Source organism: Pavona decussata, unplaced genomic scaffold (assembly GCF_977016875.1).
Source record: "Pavona decussata unplaced genomic scaffold, jaPavDecu1.1 SCAFFOLD_1, whole genome shotgun sequence".
Lineage (NCBI taxonomy): Eukaryota > Metazoa > Cnidaria > Anthozoa > Scleractinia > Agariciidae > Pavona > Pavona decussata.
This window is the reverse complement of record NW_028145425.1, coordinates 101,051-128,311: the sequence shown is the minus strand read 5'-3', so window position 1 is coordinate 128,311 and position 27,261 is coordinate 101,051. Positions and strand designations below refer to the sequence as shown.

At 37.4% G+C, this 27,261-nt stretch overlaps 1 protein-coding gene across 1 annotated transcript; it reads left to right on the top strand.

The window, feature by feature from the left end:
* The first annotated feature begins 2,081 nt into the window (after nucleotides 1-2,081).
* Nucleotides 2,082-11,504, top strand: LOC146490089 (uncharacterized). Its single transcript, XM_085113864.1, has 4 exons — nucleotides 2,082-2,219; nucleotides 6,387-6,704; nucleotides 10,422-10,688; nucleotides 11,057-11,504. The coding sequence occupies exons 1-4, from the start codon at nucleotides 2,165-2,167 to the stop codon at nucleotides 11,440-11,442; spliced, it is 1,026 nt and encodes a 341-aa protein (XP_084969990.1). The 5' UTR covers nucleotides 2,082-2,164; the 3' UTR covers nucleotides 11,443-11,504.
* The last annotated feature ends 15,757 nt before the right edge of the window (nucleotides 11,505-27,261 follow it).

The following is a 27,261-nucleotide window of genomic DNA, read 5'->3' as shown; positions in this document are numbered from 1 at the left end:
GAACCGGTTTTATCAGCGTAAATAAATCTGGCGCTACATCATTTTAGTGCTATGTGCCACTTTTGAGTGCGGTAAGAGATATTAGAATTTTCAGGTTATAAACTCATCGCTCGCATTTTTTTGCAGGAGAAATGGCTGCAGAGGTAAATTAGGTGATTTAATGGAATAATTGTTCATTGCTCCACAACGACGCAAATTGCCCTTGCACTTGATAAATGTCCTCTTTAACTCTCCTTACCACAGTGCAGTTCAATTCAATGTCATTGAACATAGACCACATGATGTTTTTTCCATTAACATTTACTGTAATTGAGGGAAAAAAATGAACACGGAAACAAATTTATTTCGAAGGGAGCTACTTTGGCGTGCTATTCCTGTCATCTCCGGCTGAAGTTTTGACGCGACGGATTTATACAAAGGCACATGGTCCGCTGGTTCACGAAGGTAAAAAGTCATCGAAATCCGCCTGATTGGTTGAGGTTTAAAATCCTCTACCAATAGGTAACTAACTTTCGATCCTTCACGCAGATGAACCCCTTTGAGTCATAGGGGATTAAGGCTGGTTCGAACCTTTGTCACAAATATTTTGATAAGATTTGTTGTCGGTTCCTGTAGTTCGCATCTCGAATGAAATATTTTCATACGAATAAAAGGAAGGTTGATATTGTCAACAATTCCCTGTTTTTTTTTTTTTTTTCTCGGTGCCACACTACGTTGAGAAACAATGTCATTAGCTAAGATAATTCAATAAGATTTATATGTACTATTTTATCTCGAGGTTCAGGAATATTGTCGTACAGACAAGAATATGTTTTGAAAATTAAGATCGAACCTTTGTCCCAAATGTTTGGAAGGTTCGAAAACATTGTCACGTACAGGTAAGAATGGTTGAGATCGAACCTTTGGAGCACATATTTCGAATATGTTTATTCTTCCTGTTTTTCACGTGATTCGCATCTGTGAGGCGAGCATGTGTGCTTTTTGTTTCTAACGCCATCACTTTGAATGATTGATTATCACGAGATAACTCAAGTGCCTGAATATTACCGTTAAATGAACCACGTTTTAGCATGAGAACAAAAGTATTTCAAAATGAACCCTTTCATTTCTTTAGCATCAATGCTTCCCCATATGCATACGCAACGTTGTAATAACTTTGTACAATTCTGTGTTAACAATGCTTTGAGAAGGGTTCACTTCCATCTTTCCTGTTCTTTAATTGACAGAAAACGAAACTTGTGTATGTGCTTCCCTTCTGCCTGCAGAGGTGAAAAAATTAACCACCGGCCATTCTTACATCAAGTTTATCAGAGAAAATTAAAAAGGTTATCGTTCAATTGGCTGAATAAAGTTCCTAAGACCACTCCCTTGGGTGTTAAAAACCTCAGCAACGGTATTATCGGCTGATTAAGTGCGACTCAAGAGCTCAAGAATTTAAATTTTCTGCGGGTGGCGGGTTTAAATTCCCGGAATTGGGTCATAGAAACCGGGGGAGGCAGAGCAAGCTACAGAGAACAAAAAAAAAAAAAAAAAAAAAAAAAAAAAAAAAAAAAAAAAACAATGAGGAGTTTATATACGAGTTGTAGAATCCTCATTACAGACTGTAATGTCAAGGGCATAGTAGGTTAGCTACAAGTGCTTTATCAAATTAAAGTGGTTCCTTATTGAAAGATCTACACCGGCAACGTTAAACACCTTTACATTTCGCTCGACAAGTAAACTCACTGACTATTGATCTGCTCTGCTTATTTCCTTGCCTTGTTGTTTTTAACCCTTTCTCATTTTGAGGAAAGCGAAAAATAAAAAGTAAAATTGGAATACAAATTTTGGAAAATTATTACGTAAATTTTGAGCCTTTTTTAACATCTTACCCAAGGCGAAAAAAGATGTCGATTTTCACTCAAGCATGCATGTATAGGTTGTTCACTGAATTCTGCTTTTCTTTGCTCAACACCCCCTCCCCCAACCCTCCACCTTCTCTTGGGTTCACTCCCTTTGTTCTTGTTTTCTTGACCTTTTCTCCGAAAGCGAAACAAGTCAAATAAGCCATATAAATTAATTAGAACGTCATTCTAAAACTCGTGCCCAAATCGAGAACATCGCGGAGGTGGTTGAAGCAGAAGCAGAGGTTGAAGCAGATATCTCCAAATTCAAGAAAGAAGTGATGGAATGGTATTTTGCAAAAGCTTTGCTACTTGCATCTCTGCTATTCATACCAGGTAAGATTCAGGATAGAAAAATTACGAACGTGCGAGTTTCCGCAAGTAAAAGTTCGCGTGTCGCACACAATGTTACCAAACGGGGAAACAGAGAATCTAGCCGGCTTGACCCATCTCCGAAATCTGGCAGAAGGAAGTTTTGTTTTTCATGTGGTTAGGGTTTTAATATTCGGGAAATTCCGAATCACTTTCTCCGGTGATAACTGGTAACGGATATTGAAAGGAATATGCGTATGTTCTAAAATTAATTGTTGGAAAGAAGGGATGGAATGCTATTTTGCAGTAGTAGTAGCTGTGCTATTTGCATCTCTGCTATTTATACCAGGTAAGATTCAGGATAGCAAAATTACGAAGCAGCGAGTTTCTGCAAGCTAAACTTCGCGTGTCGCACACAATGTTACCAAACGGGGAAACAGAGAATCTAGCCGGCTTGATCCATCTCCAGAATTTGGCAGAGAGAAGTTTTGTTTTCGTGTGGTTAGGATTTTAATATTTGGGAAATTCCGAATCACTTTCTCCGGTGATAACTGGTAACGGATATTAGAAGGAAAGTGGGTATGTTCTAAAATAAATTGTTGGAAATCTGCGAATTGGATTTCCGCGCCCACCCCATTTAAATTTCTGAGGTAACAATTACCTTAAAAAGCTTTTCTCTTCCTCCAGCATTCTTTAGCAACAGAAAGTGCTATAGTGGAATGACTACTGTTGAAAGGACAATCAATTTGCACACTCATGGTTGTGTTTCCGAGGCCATTGGCATAGGGTTTATGCGTTCGGCGTAGACTTATACTGTACATCTCCACCGTTACAAAAGATTCCTTGCCCACTTCAAACCTAAATCCTTTTTTGGGCATAACTGCGCTCACAAACATTACCGGAGCCTTCGCTTGGACGAGGCAAATTTATAAAAAAAGTGTAAATTACTCATCCAATTTATTTGAGTCAAATCTCAAATTATTTCAATATCTGCTTCTAACTGAATCTTCCACGGTCCGCGGACCTAAGTTCACAAGTGTTTTCATTGAATTGTCACATTTTGCAGCACTTCAAATTTCAGGTGGTACTGTTTATTATACTGTACGAGATGGCACAAAGTCGTTTTAACCCTTTAAGCTCGAATATCAACCTACATATTCTTGTCACTGTTTTCCTTATTTTTCTTATGGAGCTAGATAGGAGTATTTGTTAAAACATCAAGACCTTTTGTCTTTGGTGATGATGTCCTTTTATCTCATAAGCTGAATGCTTGATCAGGTTGTGATATTTTGAGGAGAAATTACGTGCTTGTCACCCTTTGGGCTAAAAGGGTTAAACACTTTAGATGAAATCCTTTAGCTAGTGTAAGTTAGTCTGCGTTTGGTGAATTTCTCCGTCGGCGTTCTCCTATACCGTACAACTTATTATAGCTACTGTAAATCCCAGCAGCCTAAGAACTATTATCCGGTGCCTTCACAGATTTCACCCCCTTAATCCCAGAGGTAAACATCACTAACGTTTGATTCCCCGGGTGATATACTAAGGAATGAAGGCTATTACGGTGCTTTTTGCTCCACTGTATAATTTGTCTGGAACTCTCGAATCTCTTAACGGTGGCTGAATTAACATCATCTGAAATTCTGCCAAATATTCAATCAAATGAAAGCTGGTTAACTGTTCGTTTCTTTGAAATTATTTGCTTTTCAACATTTTACACCAAAAAAGTCGATTATCATTTTTCTTGCTACGCACCTGTCTTTTAATTATCGACAACTTTTATAGACTTACCGTCTTGACCCTTCACAAACAGAATTCCAAAAGAATCAAAAATGAATTTAATTGACCATTACTGCGGTGAAAACACACGAGAAAACCACGTGTTGGATAACAACCTAAATGGCTCCTGAACACGCAAGGTTGACTTGATACGAAAACATTGTAACGCCGAGAAGGTTTGACTGTCGACGGTTGACAGTAAACCTTCTCGGCGTCACAACGTTTCTCGTTCTCTTCACCGCATGTCGGGATTTCTTGGTCGAAATTTATTCTGTTATTTGACAATTTTCAAGTCAGATTGATCTTTAAAATACATCCACCTGTGTTGTCGTTTTAAAACTCTTTTTACATCCTATGCAATATACATGTAAATGCGACCATAATTACTATGATGCAAAGGAACCTCAAAGACCTGCATTTCTCAAGAAATAATTTACATGTGTAAAAGTTTCAGGATTTTCTTTCCAACAACGCATATTTTAAACTTTGCGTAAGTCGGGCATGTACAATACAATTTTCTAGCCATATTTTCGTTCATTCACCTATGCTTAGAACACTTTCCGACCAAATATAAAATGTTCGATTGACTTTGAAAGAAACCTTTTACTTCAGTGCAATAACCCTAAAATCTTTCAAACATCATCCAAAGCCATAGGCGTACGGGCAATTTTTTTTGCCAGGGGGGCGGTGAACCATTTGCCCCAAAACATTTTTTTGCACGTTGCCCGGCAAATTTTTACGAAACAGTTGAAAAGGAACGGGGGTGACACGACGTACCAACACAGGCCAACATATGAATTGAAAATATTCTTACATATGAATCTATCATATGAGCTCACGAAACACGTGAAAAGAATAGCTGTCTCTGCCATTTCGACGGCCGAAGATATCAATGAGTTGGCATTTGTCCTTTCAGTGTTAATAAGTACGCTGTTACTGACATGTTGTTGCCCCATGGTGCTGCGGAGGTAATTTTTCAATCTGCGCAACCCACTGAATGATCGTTCTGCAGAACACGATGTAGTAGGTATCACTCGGCAAGGATACGTACCATATAAGAAAACCCTGGAAACATATCAAATTGATCATTCTCGTGCATTGTCTCCAGTATTTCTGAAACGGCCATGTAGCCTAATCAGCGAACACGACGAAAATTCGCCTACATTTTCTGCTCGGCTTCCAGAAACTCGCCGTCGATTTTGTAAAATTTAGCGACGCGGGAAAAGCTTTCTTTATCAGGTGTTTCACTGTGACAGCCGGATATTTCCCAAAGGACAGAGTATTTCCTGGTCCTGAGTTCAAGCTCGGATAGCAGCTTGTCGGTGGACGCATAGTAAGCGTTAATACGGCGGTGCGATTCCGGTTTCAGCTGCGTTTGTCTTTGGGCGTGTTCACCTACAAGGGCTTGAAGGTAACGCGATGGCGTTTGTCTGGATGCCCTGATGAATAAAAGATCAAATAGAAGATCGCAGCTTCTTCGCAACTGCTTAAGAACTGCGATGATCTTTTTTTCTATTTGATCTTTCATCCGCAGTTCAAAATATATGCGTCATATATTTACAGTCATTTATACATCCTTCTTTCATGGGTATATTACGAACTCACAATATGACCAGCTGGCTTGGTAGCTCAGTTAGTAGAATACTGCATCGGCATCGCAGAGGTTATGGGTTTGATTCCCGTTCAAGCTTGAATTTTTTACGGGATTTGTTTTCGCAACTGCTTAAGTTGCGTACTAGCTGCGAGGAACTTTATTCTATTGAATAACCAGAAACTCATCAAGTGTTAGGCAACAACTGTCTTGCGTGAATTTAACTGGCTTTCACGCCGACTTCATGTTAAAATAGAAATTATCTGTCTCTTCCAAAAAAAAAAAAAGATTTTTTTTTAAAACTGGCTTTGCACAATTTTATCTTTCTGCCCAAAAATTCTGAGCTGCCCAGAATTTGTGGAGGCTGCAGTCCCCCAGGCCCGTACGCCTATGTCCAAAGCTGCTGCAAAAACCTGGGCACCCTATTTTGAGCCACAAGCAGAGCCAAAGTGAGCATCAACCCTTAATGTACTTTGTTGCTGGACTCCACCTATGATATTGACATACCTTGCACATGGTCTCTTGCAAGAGACTGCTCCTGCAACCGTGCTTAAGGTTAACACTCTTTTCTGATGTTTCTTATATGTTTTAATGTTGGTTGTACCTCGCATGGGTCTCGTTGTCCCTTTTTGCGTAATACCCTTTACACCATTCATTTTGTTTCATGCATTTCTGTCTTGATCTTTGTATTGAAATTGATGTGTCCAATAAAGCTGACGAAATAAAATAATAAATCAAATCAAATCAAATCAAATCAAAAGGTAGCCAAACTAGGTTCCTGTTTTTATTCATTTACAGAATATCTATTGTAATGTTTTGAACAGGTGTCAGCGGTAAAAGAGCTAAACTCGTCCCAGTTCCTGGCAAAGTAGTGGCAAGGCGGGGCTCCAATGTGACCTTAGTTTGTCTTGGAAGTGACGTGAGTAAATTCGATACCTATATCTATTGGAACTTCAACGGGAAGGAAATCAGTAGAGGCGATTCTGAGTGGCCAACAGAAGAGAAAGCAAATTTCTATCTGCATATCACAAATGTGTCTGAGAAGGATATTGGTGAATATGATTGCGTTGCAATGGTGCCTGAAGGCGTGGAACCTCCAGACGTCACTGAAGCTTCGATAGAGTTACAGTTATATGAGAGCGGTACGTAAATGCTGGGATCTGTTATTCATCTCCGCATAATACATCAGAACAGTAATTAATATTGACAACAAGAGATATGAGTAACAGTCGGTGTGATCGTCCCAGGTGAACCTGGAGGGAACTCATTCAGATTCCGGGAGAGGTAGCCGCATTTAAAAGCTGAAGGTGCACGTCCTTATACATTAAAATCCCCAGTAGGACACACCGACAAATATATAACCCACGAAAATACTATGCCCTTGCTTATATTTAAATTAAACATAACATAACATAACATAACATAACATAACATAACATAACATAACATAACATAACATAACATAACATAACATAACATAACATAACATAACATAACATAACCTTCTTTCCTTCCGACTCCCTAGGTTTAAAGTTGCTGGCACCGGTTTCAGACACTTTTAATAACTTGAAAGCCGTTTAAATGGTTTAATCTTTTGCGTCAACATGCGTTCAACACGTTGTTGAAACAAATGTTGGGGGCGTTTGACCGGGTCGTTCAACACTGTTAAAAGTGCACAAAAATGTTGATAGCTTGTTGAAAGCGTGGTGAACCAAATTTAAATTGGTTTAAACTTTCATCCAACATCTATACAATATTTCCTTTGTTCTTGGAAATATTGAATGGTATTGAAGTCATTTGAACACTGTTCAACACTTTGTTCGACGTTCATCCAACATTTTCCCAACATCCGTTCAACTTTTGTTGAACGAATGTTGGGCAAATGTTGAAACCGTTTAATTAATTGGGCCTTTAGATTTTGACAGATCAACACTATCACTCTTTACCAGTTAATACAACAGTGATGGTATGAAATAAATGTCAAATCATTGGCAAAGAAGTCATGAACATTTTCTCAATTAAAAACCGTCGATTGCATCTACCCGCGAACGCACGCGCCAAAAACATGTTTCACGTGACGTCAAACGTCTGAGTTTCAGGTGTCAAACTTTGAAGTTTTCCCGCCCAAATGTGTGGTTCACTCTGTTCTCTTGACCGTTCACTGTCAGCGTGGTCAAGAAATCAGCGAAAATCTCTTCACTGATATGGAGAGCCGAAAAAGTATCGAGGACCTTCTCAGAGACGTAGATGAAGAGTTTTTGATATATGCTGGTGAATTACGAAGCAATGGTTTTACGCAACAGCGAGCGCAATTTCCACACCGCCACCGAAAATTATACGGCTCAAAATCAAAATCAAAGGTCGGGCTGCAAACGGACTTTACAAGACCAGGACAATGGCAACAACACGGTAAATGATGTTTTCCGATGTTGATTAGCTTGCTTAGCTTTAATCATTTCAGTTTAATATGCGGTTAATTTTGGAAGCCAACACTATCATTTACCTACTGCGCAGTTTGGTGAATTTTAACGGTCTTGGAAGAAAATTTTCAATCTCTGCAAAACCTATGGAAACACGACAGGAGTCAAAGGACCAACCACTTGCTTGCACCATGGTCTCCACTGAACAGAATAGAGTCTTGGAAAGTACACCTAGGAACTGTTCGAACGTGATTCGACTGTTTGGGAGCCGTGCTTCCAGTCAAGATGTACGGCTTAACGATTTTTGAAACTGCACCCTTGCTGATGCGTAATCTCCTCCCAACTTCTGAAAAAGAATATCCCTGCGCAAGTTCTTTCACTTGATTACGTAAATTGCTTGAAAGTGGGACGCCTTTCTGACAATTTCGTCCTTTCTTGTTGATTGAAAACATCTTCCCTTTGAGCAGTGGCACTGATCAGTGTCGAGAAGTAAAACTTCACATTTGGGCGGGAAAACTTCAAAGTTTGACACCTGAAACTCAGACGTTTGACGTCACGTGAAAACATGTTTTGGGCGCGTGCGTTCATGGGTAGATGCAATCGACGGTAGGTTATTATGCCTACCTGGTAGTGGTAGTGGTAGTGGTAGTGGTAGTGGTAGTGGTAGTGGTAGTGGTAGTGGTAGTGGTAGTGGTAGTGGTAGTGGTAGTGGTAGTAGTAGTAGTAGTAGTAGTAGTAATATGACTTTCACGTCATACGTTGCTCACACCTGCACATCTGCCATGGACGGTACTCTTGCTCTAGGAAGAAGTTCGTACCACTTCTCATAGTACAGGCTGGTCATGTCCAAACGCTACACCCGTAGCAGTCTCATAACCGCAGTTTTCTCGCTCCATTATTAAGATTGTAACTACTTCTTCGGTAAGGACCTCCATTATATAGCTACAGAAAAAAAAAATGTATTCGTTTTGAAGACAACCTCTGGGTTACCTTAAATAACATAAGCCACACAAATGGTGCTAAGGTTTGCTTAATTATATACTTACTATTTCCCTTCCAAGCCGTAAGGGTCCATTGAAGGTGGAGGATCGAGGTAAAATGTTGGTGGCAGCCATAGGGTCCTGTAAAATTGGAAAAGAGATTTTTCATACATAACTGAACTAACATTACTGTTTTTAAGCTATTGGGACTAGAAATGTTGGTGAGGTACATACCCCGGCTTCTGCGATGTTCGGTTGGTGAACATATCTTCTAGTTTGTCAATGGCGGCCATCTTCAGCTGAAAAATTGAAATAAAAAGAGAAGTACCAGAGATACCCGAGTTGAACTATTTTTGTTCTGTTTTTTTGTTGTTTTTGCTAATTTGTCATAGCCCTTTCTCTTCTTGACGTCTGTAAATTTCAGCAGCTAATGTAATCGTTCTAGTACTTTTTTCTACAAAGTTAAACCGTTGCAACTGTAAGGTTCGTTTTTGATATGAAACAGATAGGAAAAGTTGAAAAAATACCATAGATTTTCGCAGATTCTTCGTGATCTTAACTGGCCAAGCTTAGGTGAGAGACGAGAAAACCGATTTTATAAACTGTAGAAAACTATAAATACACAAGTACCTAAATATTTTGGTGGAACAGTTTGTCACTAGCAAGCTTGAAGCAAAGCAAGCTACTAGCTAATCTTCTGTTGGAAACATTACATCTAAAACAGCTTATTAACATAAGGCACCAGGTAACCTATTATATAATTTTTATTGTAATTTATTGAAATTTAGATTGAACTGCTCGGCTCCTTAGAAGAGCACGAAACCAGTGATAACGGTACCACTGTTAAAATAAAGATTTCGTTATATATCCGTTGGGAAGCACGTGCCTGTACAAGTAACATAACTTGGTACACGCATGAATTACTTCCAACATAAATTACGTAATATATCAAACACGAGGAAGAGTGTTTCCTCCGATTTCGAAACACCGAGAAGTAGATTAGAAAAACGAGGTGCAGCCAACTTCGAGGTATTTGTAAATAGGTAAAAACACTCTTTCGAGTGTTTGATATAGCTTCTCAAACTATTGATAATTCTTGGAGAAATTTCAAAGTTCAAAGAATTTTATGATAATAGGCCATTTCCGAGTTGCTGTGAACCTTACTATGAAAGCGAGGCTAATTGCAAAGTTTTTCATATGAAAATTAGTTTTGTTTGCATATAAATGAAAACTAATTTTCATACCAAAACCTTTGCACTTACCCTCGCTTTCATAATGAGGTTCAAAGCAGCTAAGGAATGGTCTGTTAAGATCGCATTTCTAAATCTCCTTCACGGTAGTGATTTGTTTTGTTTTGGCTTAACAATTCTTTAATGAGTTCGAGAAAGCATCTTTGAGATCGCTTTAACACTTGCAAAAACTTCATTGTAACTATACTTTCTTTCTTTGACTCATATAGTAAGATGGCCGGGAGGGACCTACGCTTTACCAATGCCGGACAGTGGGTGCCCACGATCAAGGAGGGTCAGCTGGTCAGAGGGATCTCTACAGCAAAACACGGAGGACACCAGTCCACTGAGTAACTGGTCACGGCCAATTCACTTAAAAGGTCGCCAGAAAAACAATGAGATCACCCAGCATTTTTGTGTGAAAGAAAACAAAGGTGGATCCAGAGACTGGCCGGCGGGAAAGTACTGTATATACAAAAAGGGGAAATGCCCACACGGTAAGAATAAGCTAAAAATGTGTTGGTCTTGATGGATGTTAAGCAACGCGGGCCTTCTTTATTGACTCATTTGAGTTTTTCAAAGCTAATTTCTGTTGTCTGTAGTCTGGCCTATTAAATTTATTTACATGGAGTTATGTTCTAGGCCCGCTAATGGAGTTACTTTCAACTCAGTACCAATCATCCCCAAAAGGCACATCATTGTTTTCAATGATTTTTACTCAAATAATTCATGAAAAGGATGAATGATCCTCATCGACAGGATAAGTTTAACAAAAGACATGGATGATTATTGCAAGTGAAGAAAGGCTCCTATAGACAGAAAGTTGAATGACTGTAAATTGTCCTTTTGGTTTCCATGACAACAGGTTTCAGTGAAGGCTGGATCAAGTGGGACGATGAAGACACGAAGAATGATAACGCGCACACTGGTATTCTCCCGGACGGTACTTATGGCAGGGATACTGTAGTGTATTTTTGTTGTATATCAGATGGGTCAGCGGAAGCGCCTATCGAACTGCCCACGCGTGATCCTTTCTTTCTGTTAAAACACTCCAGTAAATGTCAAGCTGTCATGGGCATGCGCGTTACAGAGGAATGGTTGTTCTGGGATTGTGAAGACAAGAAAAACAAAAACGTGTGGTCTGGTAACTTACCTGAATCATTGGTTGCCAAAGACATTAAACTTTACTTCTGCTATTACTCCGAGTACAGATCTTCCCCGATATTTAAGGAAATCAAAGGGGAAAATTGAACATATACCACAGTGGCAGTTTTTTTTTTTTTTCAGTGGATCTCTTGATCATTAAAGGACTTTCCTTAAACTTGTAAATAAACCAACCAATGCCTTCTGCTGCAACAAAACAGCAAGCGTATCCCTCTTTAATAATAACAATGACTTTAATAACAACTCTGTAACATAGCATAGACTAGAGGTTACACTGGGATGCGAAGTCAGAAGGTCAAGCGAGGAAATATTAGAAGATGTGCTGCTACGTTACAATTCCACAAATAACTACAATACATAACATACAATATATAACAAAAGCCAGCTTAGTTAAAACCATGACTTATATTTCTTAACAGGTTCAGAAACATTAACAAGATTACATATTCACACGCCCGGCTTGTCATGTTGTATGTTCTGTGAATTGCTTCACTATTAAAGACTCTGCTAACACAAATAACTTTTTAAATTGTGTTAATGGGAGCCATGTACATGTAGCAAAAAACCCAATCCTAAATCTACTAATTCTACACCTTTTTTCGCACTTTGTTAAGTTGTCACCTCATTAGTATTACTGTCAACTCTCGCCTTGCGGACACCCCGCAATTACGGACAAAATCCAGATCCTTGCGAAAGCTATAGGGGTTTGACTCAAACTGACTCCCGCTATTACGGAATTACGGACACTTTCGTGGTACAAACATAATTTTATTGTATTGACTCTCGATGAAGCGGACACCATCAACTTCGCATGTAACATGAATTGCAGTCTGATGTGCGTCATTTGTCAAAACGTACTTCAAAAGACTTCTAGAATTTTTATTTTCGAGTAAAATTCATTAGTGGTTGTACAACAGACTCTGCTTTTTTCACTCTTGCGCCTTTTTCTTACAGATTCTTTAGTGGAGACCAAGCCCTCATCCTCCATTCTTAACGACTGCTCAGCAGATTCACTACTGTCGATAAGCTTGTTCTTACAAGATATTTTGGGTCGCCACGTAACTCACAAATAACTGGAATCTCAAGCCCAAGGCCACCACCTCTGTTGATCCTCACACCCCGTTATTACAGACTCTCGCTATTACGGACACTAAAGGACGTCCCGAGGGTGTCCGCTGTAACGAGAGTTGACTGTATTCTAGCATGCAATGTGATTTATGTTGTATAAATGTCATGTAGTTATAATGATTGTATCTTTATAAGTTTATGAGAAAACAATTGTGCATAAGTTTCATAAGTACAGACGACATTTTAGTCTGTCAAAGACTGTTTTATAAACGAATAAATGCCTTTTTACACGCTGTGGAGACATTACCGACCATGTACATAAACCAATCTGACTGAAGATATTTACAGAAGTATGGAACGTGAAAACAGTTCGAGATTTCGAACGTTCAATTTTTTAAGGAACGAGAATGTTGGATACTCTGCATATTACTATCATGAATAATAAACTGTTCAAAATGTAGCCAGCGTCTCCTTGCCAAAAGTTGCCTTAATTTATATGAAACACCTTGCTCATACATAAATTGCTGTTAAATCACCAATGAGGTGAAATAAATCGAATTTTTAAAGAAAAAATGAGCCACAATATGTTATTAGCAATTTCATCCAATACTAGACACAACGAAAGCTGATATCCATTTCCATCTTGCCATCCGCACCCCAAAACATTAAATGAATACTTTCTGTGGATTATAATAGCCCTTTTAAGGACGATATGGCCATTGTTTTCGTTCTCCATTGATGGATAATTTTCCTTCGGATTTTCAAAGCGTTTCTAAAAACAGATGACACCTTAATATTGTTGACTGACCGGAAAATTAAACCAATTTTTATTCATAATGTTTACCAAGGAATCTATGTCAAATGGACACTTTTTTAGTGTCATAAAATCAGAAATGGCTACCAAAACTTCAGTAGTGAAAAGCAGTGTTGAAAGAGAGCACAAGACGAGAGAAGGTTAAATCTACCTACCGGACGCTTGGTACCGTGAAAAAACAATAATTCTCGGTTTTCACTGTCACGCCATTGAAAAAAAAAAATCAAAACCATTCCATGAATGACGTCAAGAAATTGACATGGTATAGAGGATAAATAAATAAGGCATATGTCCAAGTGTCAGGTCTGTGCAGCATTCTGTACTCGAGTTATTTGACAAAATGTTCCACATAAATTTATGGAGCTTAGTATGGAGACGCCATGTTTGTGTCCCTCTGAGGGCCACAAACATGGCGGCCGGAAATGCGAAAAAACATCTGGAGTTCACTTTTGCCAGAAAAGAGGTTTGTTTGCCCTTGTGAATTTTCGAATGTTTAGATTAATATTTCTCCTCAAACTTAAATTGTTTAGAATGCTGAAAATCACCCGAAGAGTCATTTTTAAGATACGGAAAAGCTCTGTCACGGCCGTCCTCCTTATGTCACGCCCGATGGAAACTCAGAAATTGAAACCGTTCTATTCTCAAAAGGAAGCTCGACATCGAGCTAAGAAATTGTGAACAGACATATTTTTAGGTAATCTTTCCTTGAAAGAAGGTAAAAAAATTTGTAGGCCTCCCAGTTTTGAATTTTAGAATTTGGTGACGTCATGTGAAAACCGAGAATAATAATAGTAATACTAATAATGATGATGATGATGATGATGATGATGATGATAGTAATAATAATAATAAAAACAACGACGAAACTTGTATACAATAGCCCTTTTCATGGTTCATTTTTCTCATTTGCATTACAATGTTATTCAACCTGGATGAGAGGCAATTTTGGGCTAAAACTGCAAAATAGCCCGAAATTGCCTCACATACATGCTAGATTTCATTGTAATTCAAATGAGCAGAGTTAACCGTGAAAAGGGCTATTCAAGCCAGTTTTTTATGAGTGTTGAAAGAGCGAAAGTCTCGCGAAATTCTCGCTGGCTCGAAGACACTATTTTTGAATGCATTTTTACTTGAAAGCGCAAACAGTAGTTCATTTTGACATACCTAATACCATTTTTGAAACTAATGAATAAATTAAGTATACATTTGCTTTTTTTCTTTACTTTCATTGTAAAGAAGACGGCTGTGTCCAACGTGCAACGAAGATAATGATATGAACCTGGCAAAAGTACAGTTGAAACAGCTGTAAGATTCCCTGAGGAAAATGGCGACTCTCACAACTTGGGGTCATGTATTCGTGTAGTACCCTGTGGATTTCCTAAAATGATACTTTAATTTAACCCGAGTCACTTGTAGAGTTTTGTAATAATACCTTCTTTCATGTGAGAGTTCGGATAAAAACTTGGCGAAGCCAGTTTATTTCAATAAAAGACTGGTCAATTGTGCCGTCTTTTTTTAAACTTTCGAGATCGGTTATTATTTGGAGACTGATACAGATAAAGTAATTCATTTATGAAGCATCCAATGGTCTTTGCGAGCTTTTGCGATCATGCGAGCAGTGTTTTTATTTTTGCAAGCACGAGCAGTTGTCAAATTCTTCTTGAGAGCAGCGAGCACTTGAGAAAAATACAGATGGCGAGCAGCGAGCACTTCGAGTACTTCGTAAATTTTCCGGAATTCGAAATCTTTTTTTATAATAGGATAAATGTTTTGCGCCAAGTAATAGCCAATAATCTGACACCTACAAAACAGAACAATAGTTGAAGGCTGAACTGTTGAAGAAAGTCTGAAGTCAGAGGTAAGGATGTTTAAACTTTTTTTTGTTTTAACTCTATCATAACTGATTTATGGTTTAAATATGTATAAAATAATAGAAAATAACTACAAAGGAGGATTAACAAAATTTCGAGCAATTGTTAACGAGAATGCGAGCATGCGAGCAGTTATAAAAAATTTGCGAGCACGAGCAAGCGAGCACCCATGTAATTTTTGCGATCAGTTCGAGCAAAGGCCAAATTTTGCGAGCACTTTTAAATTAAATGAGGCCATTCGATACCCCTCTTACTTCGTAACTAAAATTTGATTTGACTCACCCTATAAAGGAAAATAAAAGGTTCTATTCTCGGCTCTTTCTTTATAATTATTACGACCGTGGCAGGAGAAATCTGCGCTATTTTTAGTTTTATTCATATACTAATCTCCAATGACACTATCCGCAAATTCGGCAGACGTAAAATCGTCGATCGAAGAAATATAAATTTTAATTTACAAAATTTAATAAAATTCAGAACATGAGTTTGTTATTTTGTTATTTTCTTAATGTCCTATGGATATTTTTACGAATATGAACACAGTTAGATTCTCTCAAGTGACCAATTCCGATCCATGACCAAATGAAATAGTGTTTCACTTAGCCGGACGAATTTAAACATGGTTAATAGTGCCTTCGTGCCTTTCAAGTGTGATTCTCGTTTAGAGAGAAATTGAACGGCGTTTGCTCACATTCTTCAGCAATTATTATTTGTATTTTTATATTTTCTTTCCATAGTTCCAGTTTATACATCTACGTGGTAAAGAAAAATGACCGATCATGTTTTTATAGTACAGAAGTGCAAGGGTCTCGCTTTTCCCGTGCGATGCCATTGTTTTGGCGTTTAATTATGGATAGCACGCTAATATTTTGATTCCAAAGATAATATTTCCTTCTTAATGAGGTTCATGGGCATGGGAAGAAGACAATAAAATAGAGAAAAAACAGCATGAATATTTATTTATACTGCAAAGCCGAATGTTAATTTTAAGAAAAGGTTGTCAGGGAATAAATAAGGACCTCAGACAAGATTGTACAAGGGCTTTGAATGAAATAAAAACACACCCCAGTCATTCACCTTGAATATGTATTCCCTTTATAAAAGCCCCAACTAACTTCAATCCACTGCTGTCACCGATAAACCTGTTATCCAATCAGAATCAAGCATCTGATTTTCAATGCATGCATTTGCAAAGACCACTCAGATAATGTATAAAAGCTTGGTTTCTTTTTTTCACCGAAGGAGTTTAAAAAAGTCAGCTTCTTTACAATTTCTTTACAATTAAAAGAAACCGCACGCTAGTATGAAAGCTGACAAAACTTCACTTCAGTTGTATTTTCAAAGAAACATAAGATGCAAGGTTGGCTAGCATGCTAGAGAGCACTAATTTTTGAAGCAAATGACAGTAGTGTCGAACCTCTAGCTGAACAAGCCACTAGCAAGAAGCAAAGCAGCCTTTAATTGACGTTGGAAATGTTTTAACATTTATTTTAAGTTACATTGGTAATGCAAGATCCAAATAAAGAAGGTAAGTTGTGATACATTTTCTTCGTAAATGACCTTGTCTTTCAGTTTATGGATTTGGACTTTCTAGTCCGACAGTGTTACAGTTGAAACGAAGAAACGTTTGGCGAACCCGCGCATTTGTTTTAATTTAAATTCGTGTCTATGACTCCTAGAACTCGCGGAATGAATTTTCTAAGTGTCTTCCTTTGCTATTTTGATTTTAATTGGAATATCGCTTGAGGCTACGGCTAGGGAAATCTTCATAACCAGATGGCGCAAGGAAGTGTTTTACAGTTTTAATTTCAAGATAGCATACTTTCTTGAATCATGATCAGATTCGCTTCGATTTCTCTCGCTCGTTGAGCTATTAACTTGACGAACACATTTTGCATGACTTGTCATTTCAATAATTTCAGGTTGCCTCTATTTTCCCATCGGCTTTTCTCTAGAAGAATATATTTACAGGGAGAATATTGTGGTTTTTTTTTTATGCAAGGGCGATTTTATAAACTTCTAATAGCCACAGTACAAACTGTAAAACAGCTGAAATAGCAAGACGGACAAAAATCAGAAATTGCAGGATTTTGTGGACAGATTATTGAATCAGAAATTGCAGGATTTTGTGGACAGATTATTGAAAACTTGTTGAAGCCATTACTCCAACGGAACAACTGAGGTTGGACTATTGAGGTCACATACGCTAAGTTCCTGACCAATATTGAATTCCAAGCTTGAGACCGCTCAATATCAGGAAATTTCGTCAATGGACTACATTTATTTATTTATTTATTTATTTATTTATTTATTTATTTATTTATTTATTTACCTAGTTATTATTATGTTTTTCATAAGAACGTCTCATTTTGGGAGTGAGATTGAGCGTTTTAAAATTTGAACCTGGAAAGTTCTTAAGATGTTGTAAGCTACCTTCTCTAGTATTTCAATAAATATATGCGGACGTGACCAAGAAATCAATTATTTGGGTTTATTGGACAATCAAAGTATAGACTGTTGTGTTTTCCGTATTTATACTGTTCATTTTAAAAACAATTGGTCGAAATAAAAATGTTCTTAAGTGACTATTAGCCTGTGTAATGTTCTTAGTATGTTCTTAAAATTTAGTCTCAACCTCAACGTTCTTGTAAAAAAGGATCTTATAAAAGGAAGTGTACTTTTAAACACTGATCACTGAATGCTCTAAACTTATTGGGACGAACCGACGCGGAGGAAATACATGGGCATTTCAATTATTATGAACGGTATCGGATTTTCAACCCTTGGACCTACGCGACAAAACTGAAATGTCGTATGGATTGCTGTCAATCCTTTGTAATTCGGAAGCAATTTCACAGTTGTTGGTGGCAAGCGATAAGAGAAAAGACCATAAACATTTCCCTCTGTGACTCATTTACTGTAGTGGTGAGCCATAGTCGAGTTTGGTAAAATCTTTAATAAATTATTCACAACTCATTGGGCGTATTTTCGCCTATCGGTATGCTTTCGTTGATTGAAATTAACAGCTGTATAAAAACGTCATCATGGGTTACCAAGACTCTAGTCAACACCATAGAGGACAAGATTGAAAATTCAAGCAAGAAATATCCAGAGTTATATCAAATTTATAATGACGCACTACTTAAAGATACGATTTTGCGTTGGAAGAAACTTTTTATCCTCGTACTTGATTAAAGAACTTTAAACCGCGCCAGTTTTTTCTCACCCAGTTTATATGGAATGTACTCCCACTCATGCTGTTACTAATAAGGGAAAAATTGTACGAGTGGCAAAATAATCAGAAAAAAAGACAAGAAGTTCAGGACGATGGATAAAGTCTGCAAATTATATCTTCTTTTGACAATTTTTTCATCGCCTAATGAATGAGTGTTCTCTCCCAAAACGGTTGCCAAAGAGGAAAACCGCGAGAGATAAGCAGATATTAACTATCAGATAAGCCGATTATTGACCATTTTTGTCGGGTGTTTTCTTCACATACATTCTCTAATTTTATGCATTTAAGTATCTATGAAAACCTTTTAACATACCTTCTGTATTCGATGATTGGTTAATCACTTCCCCACGCCGTATAGGGAACATTTCTTAAAGACGCAATATGGTGGAAATTTTTTATAATTAAAGGTTTTCGGTCAAAATTTGTTCTGAGATCAAAGTAAGTAGCTTTCACCCATACACGAAGTGCTCTTAGAGCAACAATGGAAAGATATCAAGTGATCGTTTTTGAAGAGGATGACAGACCCGCATAATAAATAAAAGGTATTAACGAATTTTCCAACACACAATCAGAAGATGTTTTTTTTCTTTCAAATTACAACCCAATGGCATCCAGGGATTCCATGCCCAAAGACAGCTTTGTTATCAGTTTACAAAACTAGAACCGTAATTTCAGTCAGCTAAACAAAAGTTAATTTTGCTGCTTGGGGTCTCCTTTAATCCAAATATGAAAAATTTCATTTTTTTTTTTTTTTTTTTTTTTTTTTTTTTTTTTTAACTAAACTTGATGACATATTCATTTCCGAGATGATTTCAATATCCCCAACGGTGTTGAGACATATCGATTATTAAAAAACACTTCAAAATGGCACATGATCAATAGAGTGGGCTCCACTGCACTGCACTGATGCCATATGGTCGATTTTGCATTTCGATCCATAGTTCCCGTTTGAAAAATTATTAATGACAACTGATTAATTTTTTGGCTATTTAACAGGTTTATCACTGGTCCCTGGAAACTTGCAGTGATACGTTTTTCGTTCAGTGTAAAGGACGATAACAAGGCTAATTCGGAATTGCAATACGGCTCGTTTTAACAAAGTACAAACCTTTGCTACACGACTCAGAAACATTGGTTTAACATAAACAAAGGTCTTTACGGGCACAGGAAAAAAGCCCTAGCCTCAAGACGATTAAGTTATAAAGGAGCATAGGGGATAGTTATAAAACGGTCGTTATTATCATATTCAAAACGAAGACTTAAAAAAAAAAAAAGTCAATCATAAGCTATATCAATCCTACAGCTACTGTTGTTTCGTATTCCTCGTGGTGCTTCCTGTGATCCTCCTTGCAATCGCCGGTCTACGTTCGCATTTTCCTAGTCCTCCGATCACAGCTAAAGAAAATTCGTCGGCAGCTCTCACATATTACACGCTTTAGGCGTGTGAGGCAAAAACGCGGCCAAAAGCGAGCAGTGATCATTTTTGGCTCAATGATCCTTGCCTTTATCTTAGGTTGGTTTTCGTTCTTTCTAAGTGGAATTTTCGATGACGAGAATGTTGCACTCCATGTTCCACCGATTGTTAATACCATTCTTGTCTTTATGAGGTTTGGCACCTCTCTTGTCAATCCTCTCCTCCACGTTGTCTAAAGTGGCTTTTAAAACCGTTTTAAAATCGTACTTTTACAAAAATCTACCGAGTTGCTTGGTCAAAATTCTCTTGAGTAGTATCGCTCTTTCGTAAGAAGGACACGATATCTCTTACTGAGTTTTCCTCCCATCAGAATAATTTAATCCTGCATATAACAATATTGGTTTTTTGTATAACCTTGTTAAAAATATGGAAGGAATTTCAAGATTATAGCAGGCAAATAAAGTTTGAATATATGCACGTATAAAAATACCTCAATGACAACGCTTGAAACTTACCGTTGAGGTTGAACCCAGCCTATGTAACAACGTCATAAATCAAAACTGTACAACGGCGACATTACAGAATAGAATATGACTGCTCTGTACTCCCAAACCAGCCGGGCGTGCATTAATTTTTCCTTCTTTTTTTACAGAACTACGCAGAAAATTATAGAACAATCTGTAAATCGGATTTTCGCTGTAAATCGACAAATCGTACCCCTTTTACAGCGTCTCTGTTGAGTCTGTACATTTTGATCAGTATTTCATACTCAAATCAAACTGCTGATGGATATCTAACAAATTAACAAAATAAAATCTCCTATGAAGTGTCTGTAAAATATACATTTTTAAAACATTTTATTATTAACAAACTCTGAATACAAGCTGTAAATTTTGAAGCTGTAAAAAGTCTGACAAGGTTAAATCCGGGTCTCACACGCTAAGTTCCTGACCGATTAAATTCCAAGCTTGAGGCTCAGTAACAGTGAATTTTGTGACTGGCCTACACCGATTTTTTTTTTTGTTTTTTTGTTTTTTTTTAACAAGGACATGAACATGACACTTATTGTTGGGTTAATTGGACAATATAGACAGAGCTTCACATGTATTTTTATGTATCAAAAACAACAAAAACCTTTCGTAAAAAATAAAAATGTTCTTAACTGACTCCCAGCCTGGGTAATGTTCTTAGCACGCTCTATTTTGGTTTATCTCAGCCTCAACATTCTTATAAAAAAGGTTCTCATTAAAAAGGTGTACTCTTAAACCAGTGATCACTGAATGCCCTAAACCTATTGGGGCGAACCGACGCGGAGGAAATACATGGCCATTTAAATTATTATGTCAACAAACGTTGTCTGATTTTTAACCCTTGGACCTACGCGACAATATGAATTGCTGTAAATCCTTTGTAAATCGGAAGTAATTTCACAGTTGTTGGTTGCATAGGACAAGAGAAAAGACCATAAACATTTCCCTTTGTGATTAATTTACTGTAGTGGTGAGCCATAGTCGAGTTTGGTAAATTTATTAATAAATTATTTATAACTCATTGCGGGTATTTTCGCCCATTGGTATGCTTTCGTCGATTGAAATTAACAGCTCTATAAGAACGTCATCATTGGTTACAAAGACTCTTGTCAACACCCTAGAGGACAAGATTGAAAATTCAAGCAAGAAATTTCCAGAGTTATACAAAATTTATAAAGATGCACTCTTTAAATATACGAGATTGCGTTGGAAGAAACTTTTTATCCTCGTACTTGATTAAAGAACTTTAAACCGCGCCAGTTTTTTCTCACCCAGTTCGTATCGAATGTACTCCCACTCATGCTGTTAATAATAAGGAAAAGCACGAGTGGCAAAATAATCAGAAAAAATGATGAGAAGTTCAGGACGATGGATAAAGTCTGCAGATTATATGTTCATTCGAGAATTTTTTCATCGCCTAATGAATGAGAGTTCTCTCCCAAAAGGTTTGCCAAAGAGGAAACCGCGAGAGATAAACAGATATTAACTATCAGATAAGCCAATTTGACCATCTGTCGGGTGTCGTCTTTCTCTAATTTTATACATTTTTAAGTATCAATAGCTTCTGCATTCGATGATTGATCAACCACTTCCCACGCCGTAGGGAACATTTCTTAAAGGCGCTATGTGGTAGAAATTTTTTAAAGGTTTTCTGTCAAAATTTGTTCTGAAATCAAAGTAAGTAGCTATTACCTATACACGAAGTGCTCTTATAGCAACAATGGAAAGATATCAAGTGATCTTTTTTTTTTTTTTTTTTCTTTTTTTCTAATGGATGGCAGACCCGCACATTAAATTAAAGGTTTTAACGAGTTTCCAACACACAATCACAAGATGTTTTTTTCTGTCAAATCGCAACCCAATAACATGCTGGGATTCCATGCCCAAAGACAGCTTTGATACAAGGTTAGAAAACTAGAACAGTAGTTTCTGTCAGCTAAACAAAAGTGTTTTTTGCTGCTTTGGGGTATGAAATATGTCGTTTATTTATTTATTTATTTTTTTAAAGCTAAACGTGATGACATATTCATTTCCCGGGATGATTTCAATCATCTCTCACGGAATTCAGAGACATTTAAATTATTAAAAACACTTAAAATGAAAATGGCACATGATAAATAGAATGCACAATTATTAATGACTACTGATTAATTTTTTGGCTATTTAACAGGTTTATCACTGGTCCCTGGAAACGTGCAGAGATATGATTTTCCTTTAGTGTAAACGAAGATAACAAGCCTAATTCGAAACTGCAATACGGCTCGTTTTAACAAAGTACCAACCTTTGTTACACGACTCAGAAACATTGGTTTAACGTAAACAAAGGTCTCTACGGGCACAGGAAAAAAGCCCTAGCCTCAAGACGATTAATTTATCAAGGAGCATAGGGGCTAGTTATAAAACGGACGCTATCATATCCAAAACGACGAATGCATAGAAGTCAATCATGAACAACACATTATTCAACGGTAGCTTTCCAAATTATTATGATGATAACAAAACAATCCACCTGTCGGGAAATGAATCCAATACCACAAACAAACATATTCCATTTTCGAGTGACATCCATCTCCCTCTTGTGTTTTTGGGCGTCTTTGCCTGTCTCATCATTACGGCCAGTTCACTGGTCATTGTTTTGGTTTACAGCAACAAGTGATTGCGAACAACTACTAACTTATATCTAGCATATCTGGCCTTGTCTGATCTACTATAACGATTGATTGCAATTCCTTTGATATTTGCCTGCAATCTCATGCTATTTGCAGACAACATTGCTGCTTGCATTGCATGTATGTATGTATGCCATGGATCTTGCATCTCGGTTTTTCGCCTTCTCCACAATACTGCATCTGGCGATTGTCACTTTTGAGCGTTATGTGATGATAATCCACCCGATGCAGTACCGCAAGATCATTTCCAAGCAAACAACAGTGGCTTCAATGATCCTCATCTGGATTTTTGCACTGAGTTTGTCATTTATTGAGCTGTTTTGGATCAGCTTAGACTCCACCCAAACGCTGAAACACGAGCGACGTATGGACGCTATTTACAGCTACTGTTGTTTCGTATTCCTCGTGGTGCTTCCTGTTATCCTCTTTGCAATCGTCTACGTTTGCATTTTCCTTGTCCTCCGATAACAACTAAAGAAAATTCGTCGACAGCTCTCTCATATTACAGAGAGGCGTGTGAGGCAAAAACCCGGGCAACAGCGAGCGATGATCATTTTTGGCTCAATGATTCTTGCCTTTATCTTAGGTTAGTTTTCATACTTTCTATGTGGAATTTTTTTATGACGAGAATGTTGAGATCCAAGTTTTACCCGGATTGTTAATACGATTTTTCTCTTTATGAGGCTTGGCACCTCTCTTATCAATCCTCTGTTGTACACCTTGTTTAAAGAGGATTTTACAACCGTTTTAAAATCGTACTGTTACAAAAATCCACCGAGTTGTTTGGACAAAATTCCCTTGAGTAGTATCGCTCTTTCGTAAGGAGGACACGACAACTCTTACTGAGTTTTCCTCCCATCAGAATAATTTAAGCCTGCATATAAGAAGATTGTTGTTCGCATTTCCTCGCTAAAGACATGGAATGAATTTCAAAATTATAGCATGCAATTAAGTTTGAATACATGTATAAAAATACGTCAATGAGAATATTTAAGAATATTTTAAGAATAAACCTAGGCTGAGATTTTAAAAAGAATATATTTTTGTGTGTTGAAAATTTGTCAATACAATTTACAATTACTTGTTTGAACTAAACTATAAAAATCTTCCTTTCTCTAAACGGCAAAACTAACCAATAAAACGATAAAAACCTGCACTAACCAAAATTCGAGGCTAATGATAGTTCGATACAGATCTGGACACCAAACACTTGTAATCGATACACCAATACATTCTAAAAAGAAAATGTCATACGCTCTTTAATCTAAGAATAGTCATAAGAATATTTTTAGCCTAGCATCTTTAGAAAAATAAGAATATCAGTCTTGGCCGGAAAAACAATGTATCAGTATAAAAAGAAAAGAGTGTTTGTGACAACACCATGAGGTGGTACAGTATTTACTTTCTTGATAAATCAGGACTGTACAATCACAGAACAGACGCCTTTTCGGTTTGTTACATAAACTTGAATCGACAAAGGCGACATTACACAATGGAATATGGTTGCTCCAAACTCCCTATACAGCCGGGCGTGCATCCTTTCTTTCTTCTTCTTCTCCTTTTTTTTATAGCAGCACACAGAAACTATAGAACAATCGGTAAATCGGATGTTCGCTGTAAATCGACAAATCATACCCCTTTTACAGCTTTTCTGTTAAGTCTGTAAACTTATGATTAGGGTTTCATATTCAAATACACTAGCAATGAATATCTAACAAATTAACAAAATAAAATTTTTCTATGAATAAATTTTGGAGCTATAAAAAGTTTTTAAAATTCCGATTGACAGCAATTTTATAAATTGACCAGATTTTATAGAATAGTAGATATTTGACTGGCAGCCACTGAAGCTGGTGTAAGGCTGGAGTGCCTTACGTTCGTTATTATCAGTTACAAGTAGAGTTTTGAACAGCCTGACCATTTGAACATGTTTGCATGTAGCACTGAGATGTGTTAGACCGCATGGTTGAGCAATACACAATATTACTGATTACAAGGGCGTAAACTGAAGTAATGTTCGTGTTTCATTATCAAAAATGTGCTTAACACGATTTATAAAACATGTTCAGAGCCATACACGAAGAGACTAATTTAATAAATATGCCAGTCATTAGATGTCAAGTGGGAATCTATGATGTCTCCCAAGTTCTTCACTGATGTAACAGGCGTGATGCTTTTACCCAGAAAAGTCAGCTTCAAGTTTGTCATCCTTTGAAGTAATTGATGGTTGTTCCGGAAAAAAACACCTGCATGCTGTGAAGTTGAACTTGAGCCAACATCGCAGTCATGGTATCGATTAAGACCTGTGGGATATCCTCTGATGCAGACTTCCCATATTAGTTCTCTCGCGAAATTATCTCATCACGCACATGTAAATGTTACAAATAATTGTTACGCATGTGCTTTACGTACTATTTACTCCTTGCTGAAGCATGTAACTTGTTTCCTTCACGTAAATCCGTGTTATATGGTTAATGTTTTGTGCATATATAAAAAAGGCAAACATCCAACTATCACTTGTAAAACGAATCCCTGATCCCTGCTTAAGCACTAGTTTAGCCTTTTAATGACACTTCAGAAAACTAGATGGCGAATCGACGGCTGTTATTTGAGGAAATCTAAGAACAAAATTAGTCCAAGCGGAATTTTTCACAGGTGTTGCTCTAGGTTAATGGGTTTTTGTTTCCGGTTTATGCCTGGTATCGGCGGCATAAGGGCGCATTCTTCGAGACTCGTGAATCCGGAATAGGCCGAATACACGAAATGCACGATGACCTATTCTGGTTTTCGAAATGAATAGAGTAGTATGCTGAAAACCGACAGCGGAATGAACGGAATACAGTTCGCTCAATATAAGGGGAATTGTATTCACGGTTTGGGAAGCTTTTCGTTTTAATGGGAAAACCTGGAATTGTATTCTTTTGGTAACTGATATTCTGTGTATTCTATTCTAACTGAACCCGGACAAAAATAGCCAGAATTGGTCCACTGGTAGTATGCACCCAAGTCAATTTGAGCAGAGAAAGCGAATTACTGGAAGACTGCTACAAAAAGCTAATAAAAGAATGTCTTGTGTTGAATACTAATTTTACTAGCTTTAATATAACGCTTGTAAATATCAATGTGAGAGGAAAAACGGGAAATACTGTATTACACAATCTTTATGAGTCGAGCTTGGGAGAATTCGCTCGATGAGGAGACCAGAGATGACGCAGTGGTGAGTCAGCACTCTTCTCCCACCAATATGACCTGGGTTCAATTCATGGATTCGCATTCATATGTGTGTTGAACTTTTTCAGGTTGATTCTACTCCTTGCTCCAACTGACCTAACCAGTATTGTAGATGCTTCCATCGAACATTTTGGTGTGTAACCGGGTATGGTTTTGCTCTTCGTATCAGTCATGCAGTGACCCTGGGTTTAGTTTTTAAGGGAGTGTACAGAGAAAATAAAATAAATCAATCACTTTATTAAAGTGTCAATGCATGTATTTAGCGCAGAGCGCTAATTAGGGGCACTTTCCAGATCGAATTGGAATTAAGAAATGCTGCTTTTTGAGGGGAGGGGAAAACCAAAGTACTGGAGAAAAACCTCTCGGGGCAAAGACGAGAACCAACAACAAACCAAGATATTTTGATCGCTTTTCGAAAGAGAGAAGAGACGTATTTTTTCCGTTTGTCTGCGAGAAATGTTCAAGTTCAAGTTCAAGTTTGTTTATTTACCGAGACAGAAAAAGCAAAATAAGTGTCAAAAAGATATATATTACAGAGAAAGTGGTGAGGAAGCCTTAGGGTTTATAGAATAAGGCTTCCTCAGTACACAGTTGCTACATATAATGTTTGAAGACTGTGAGACGGTTTATGAAATTACGGTTGAAACTATTAGACGGGAAACGACCTATAAACATTTGAGAAAAAAAATAGCATGTAAGGTCAAAAATAGAGATACAGATTTAGTAGTTGCTGTAGATATATTGTTTCCTGAAGGCTTTTATCAGCTGTTATTTCCGTTGAAAGTTAAGATTCAAAATATACTAACGAACAAACAAATTAATAAAATACCGGATAAGCGTTAAACAAAAATAGTTGTTTGTTATCCTGGACAGTGAGCCAAGAACTGTTCTGTGGATCACGTTCTTAATAATCCTTCACAATCCTGGTTTTTCCTAAAACGGAAGGAATCAGTCAACAAGCTACATTTGCACAAATATACTTTCAGTGGGGACATTTCTTTTCTAAAAACGGAATTTAGACATGTTGAAGAAGGTGGAGTCCTCTCAGTAACAATAACTCTTTGAATAGGAAAT

What these genes read in the sequence shown, in the direction of transcription:
- LOC146490089 (XM_085113864.1), top strand. Translation starts at nt 2,165, where the DNA reads ATGGAATGGTATTTTGCAAAAGCTTTGCTACTTGCATCTCTGCTATTC. An exon ending in GTTACAGTTATATGAGAGCG is followed by an intron (nt 6,705 to 10,421) that starts GTACGTAAATGC and finishes TGACTCATATAG; the next exon opens with TAAGATGGCCGGGAGGGACC. An exon ending in AAAGGGGAAATGCCCACACG is followed by an intron (nt 10,689 to 11,056) that starts GTAAGAATAAGC and finishes CCATGACAACAG; the next exon opens with GTTTCAGTGAAGGCTGGATC.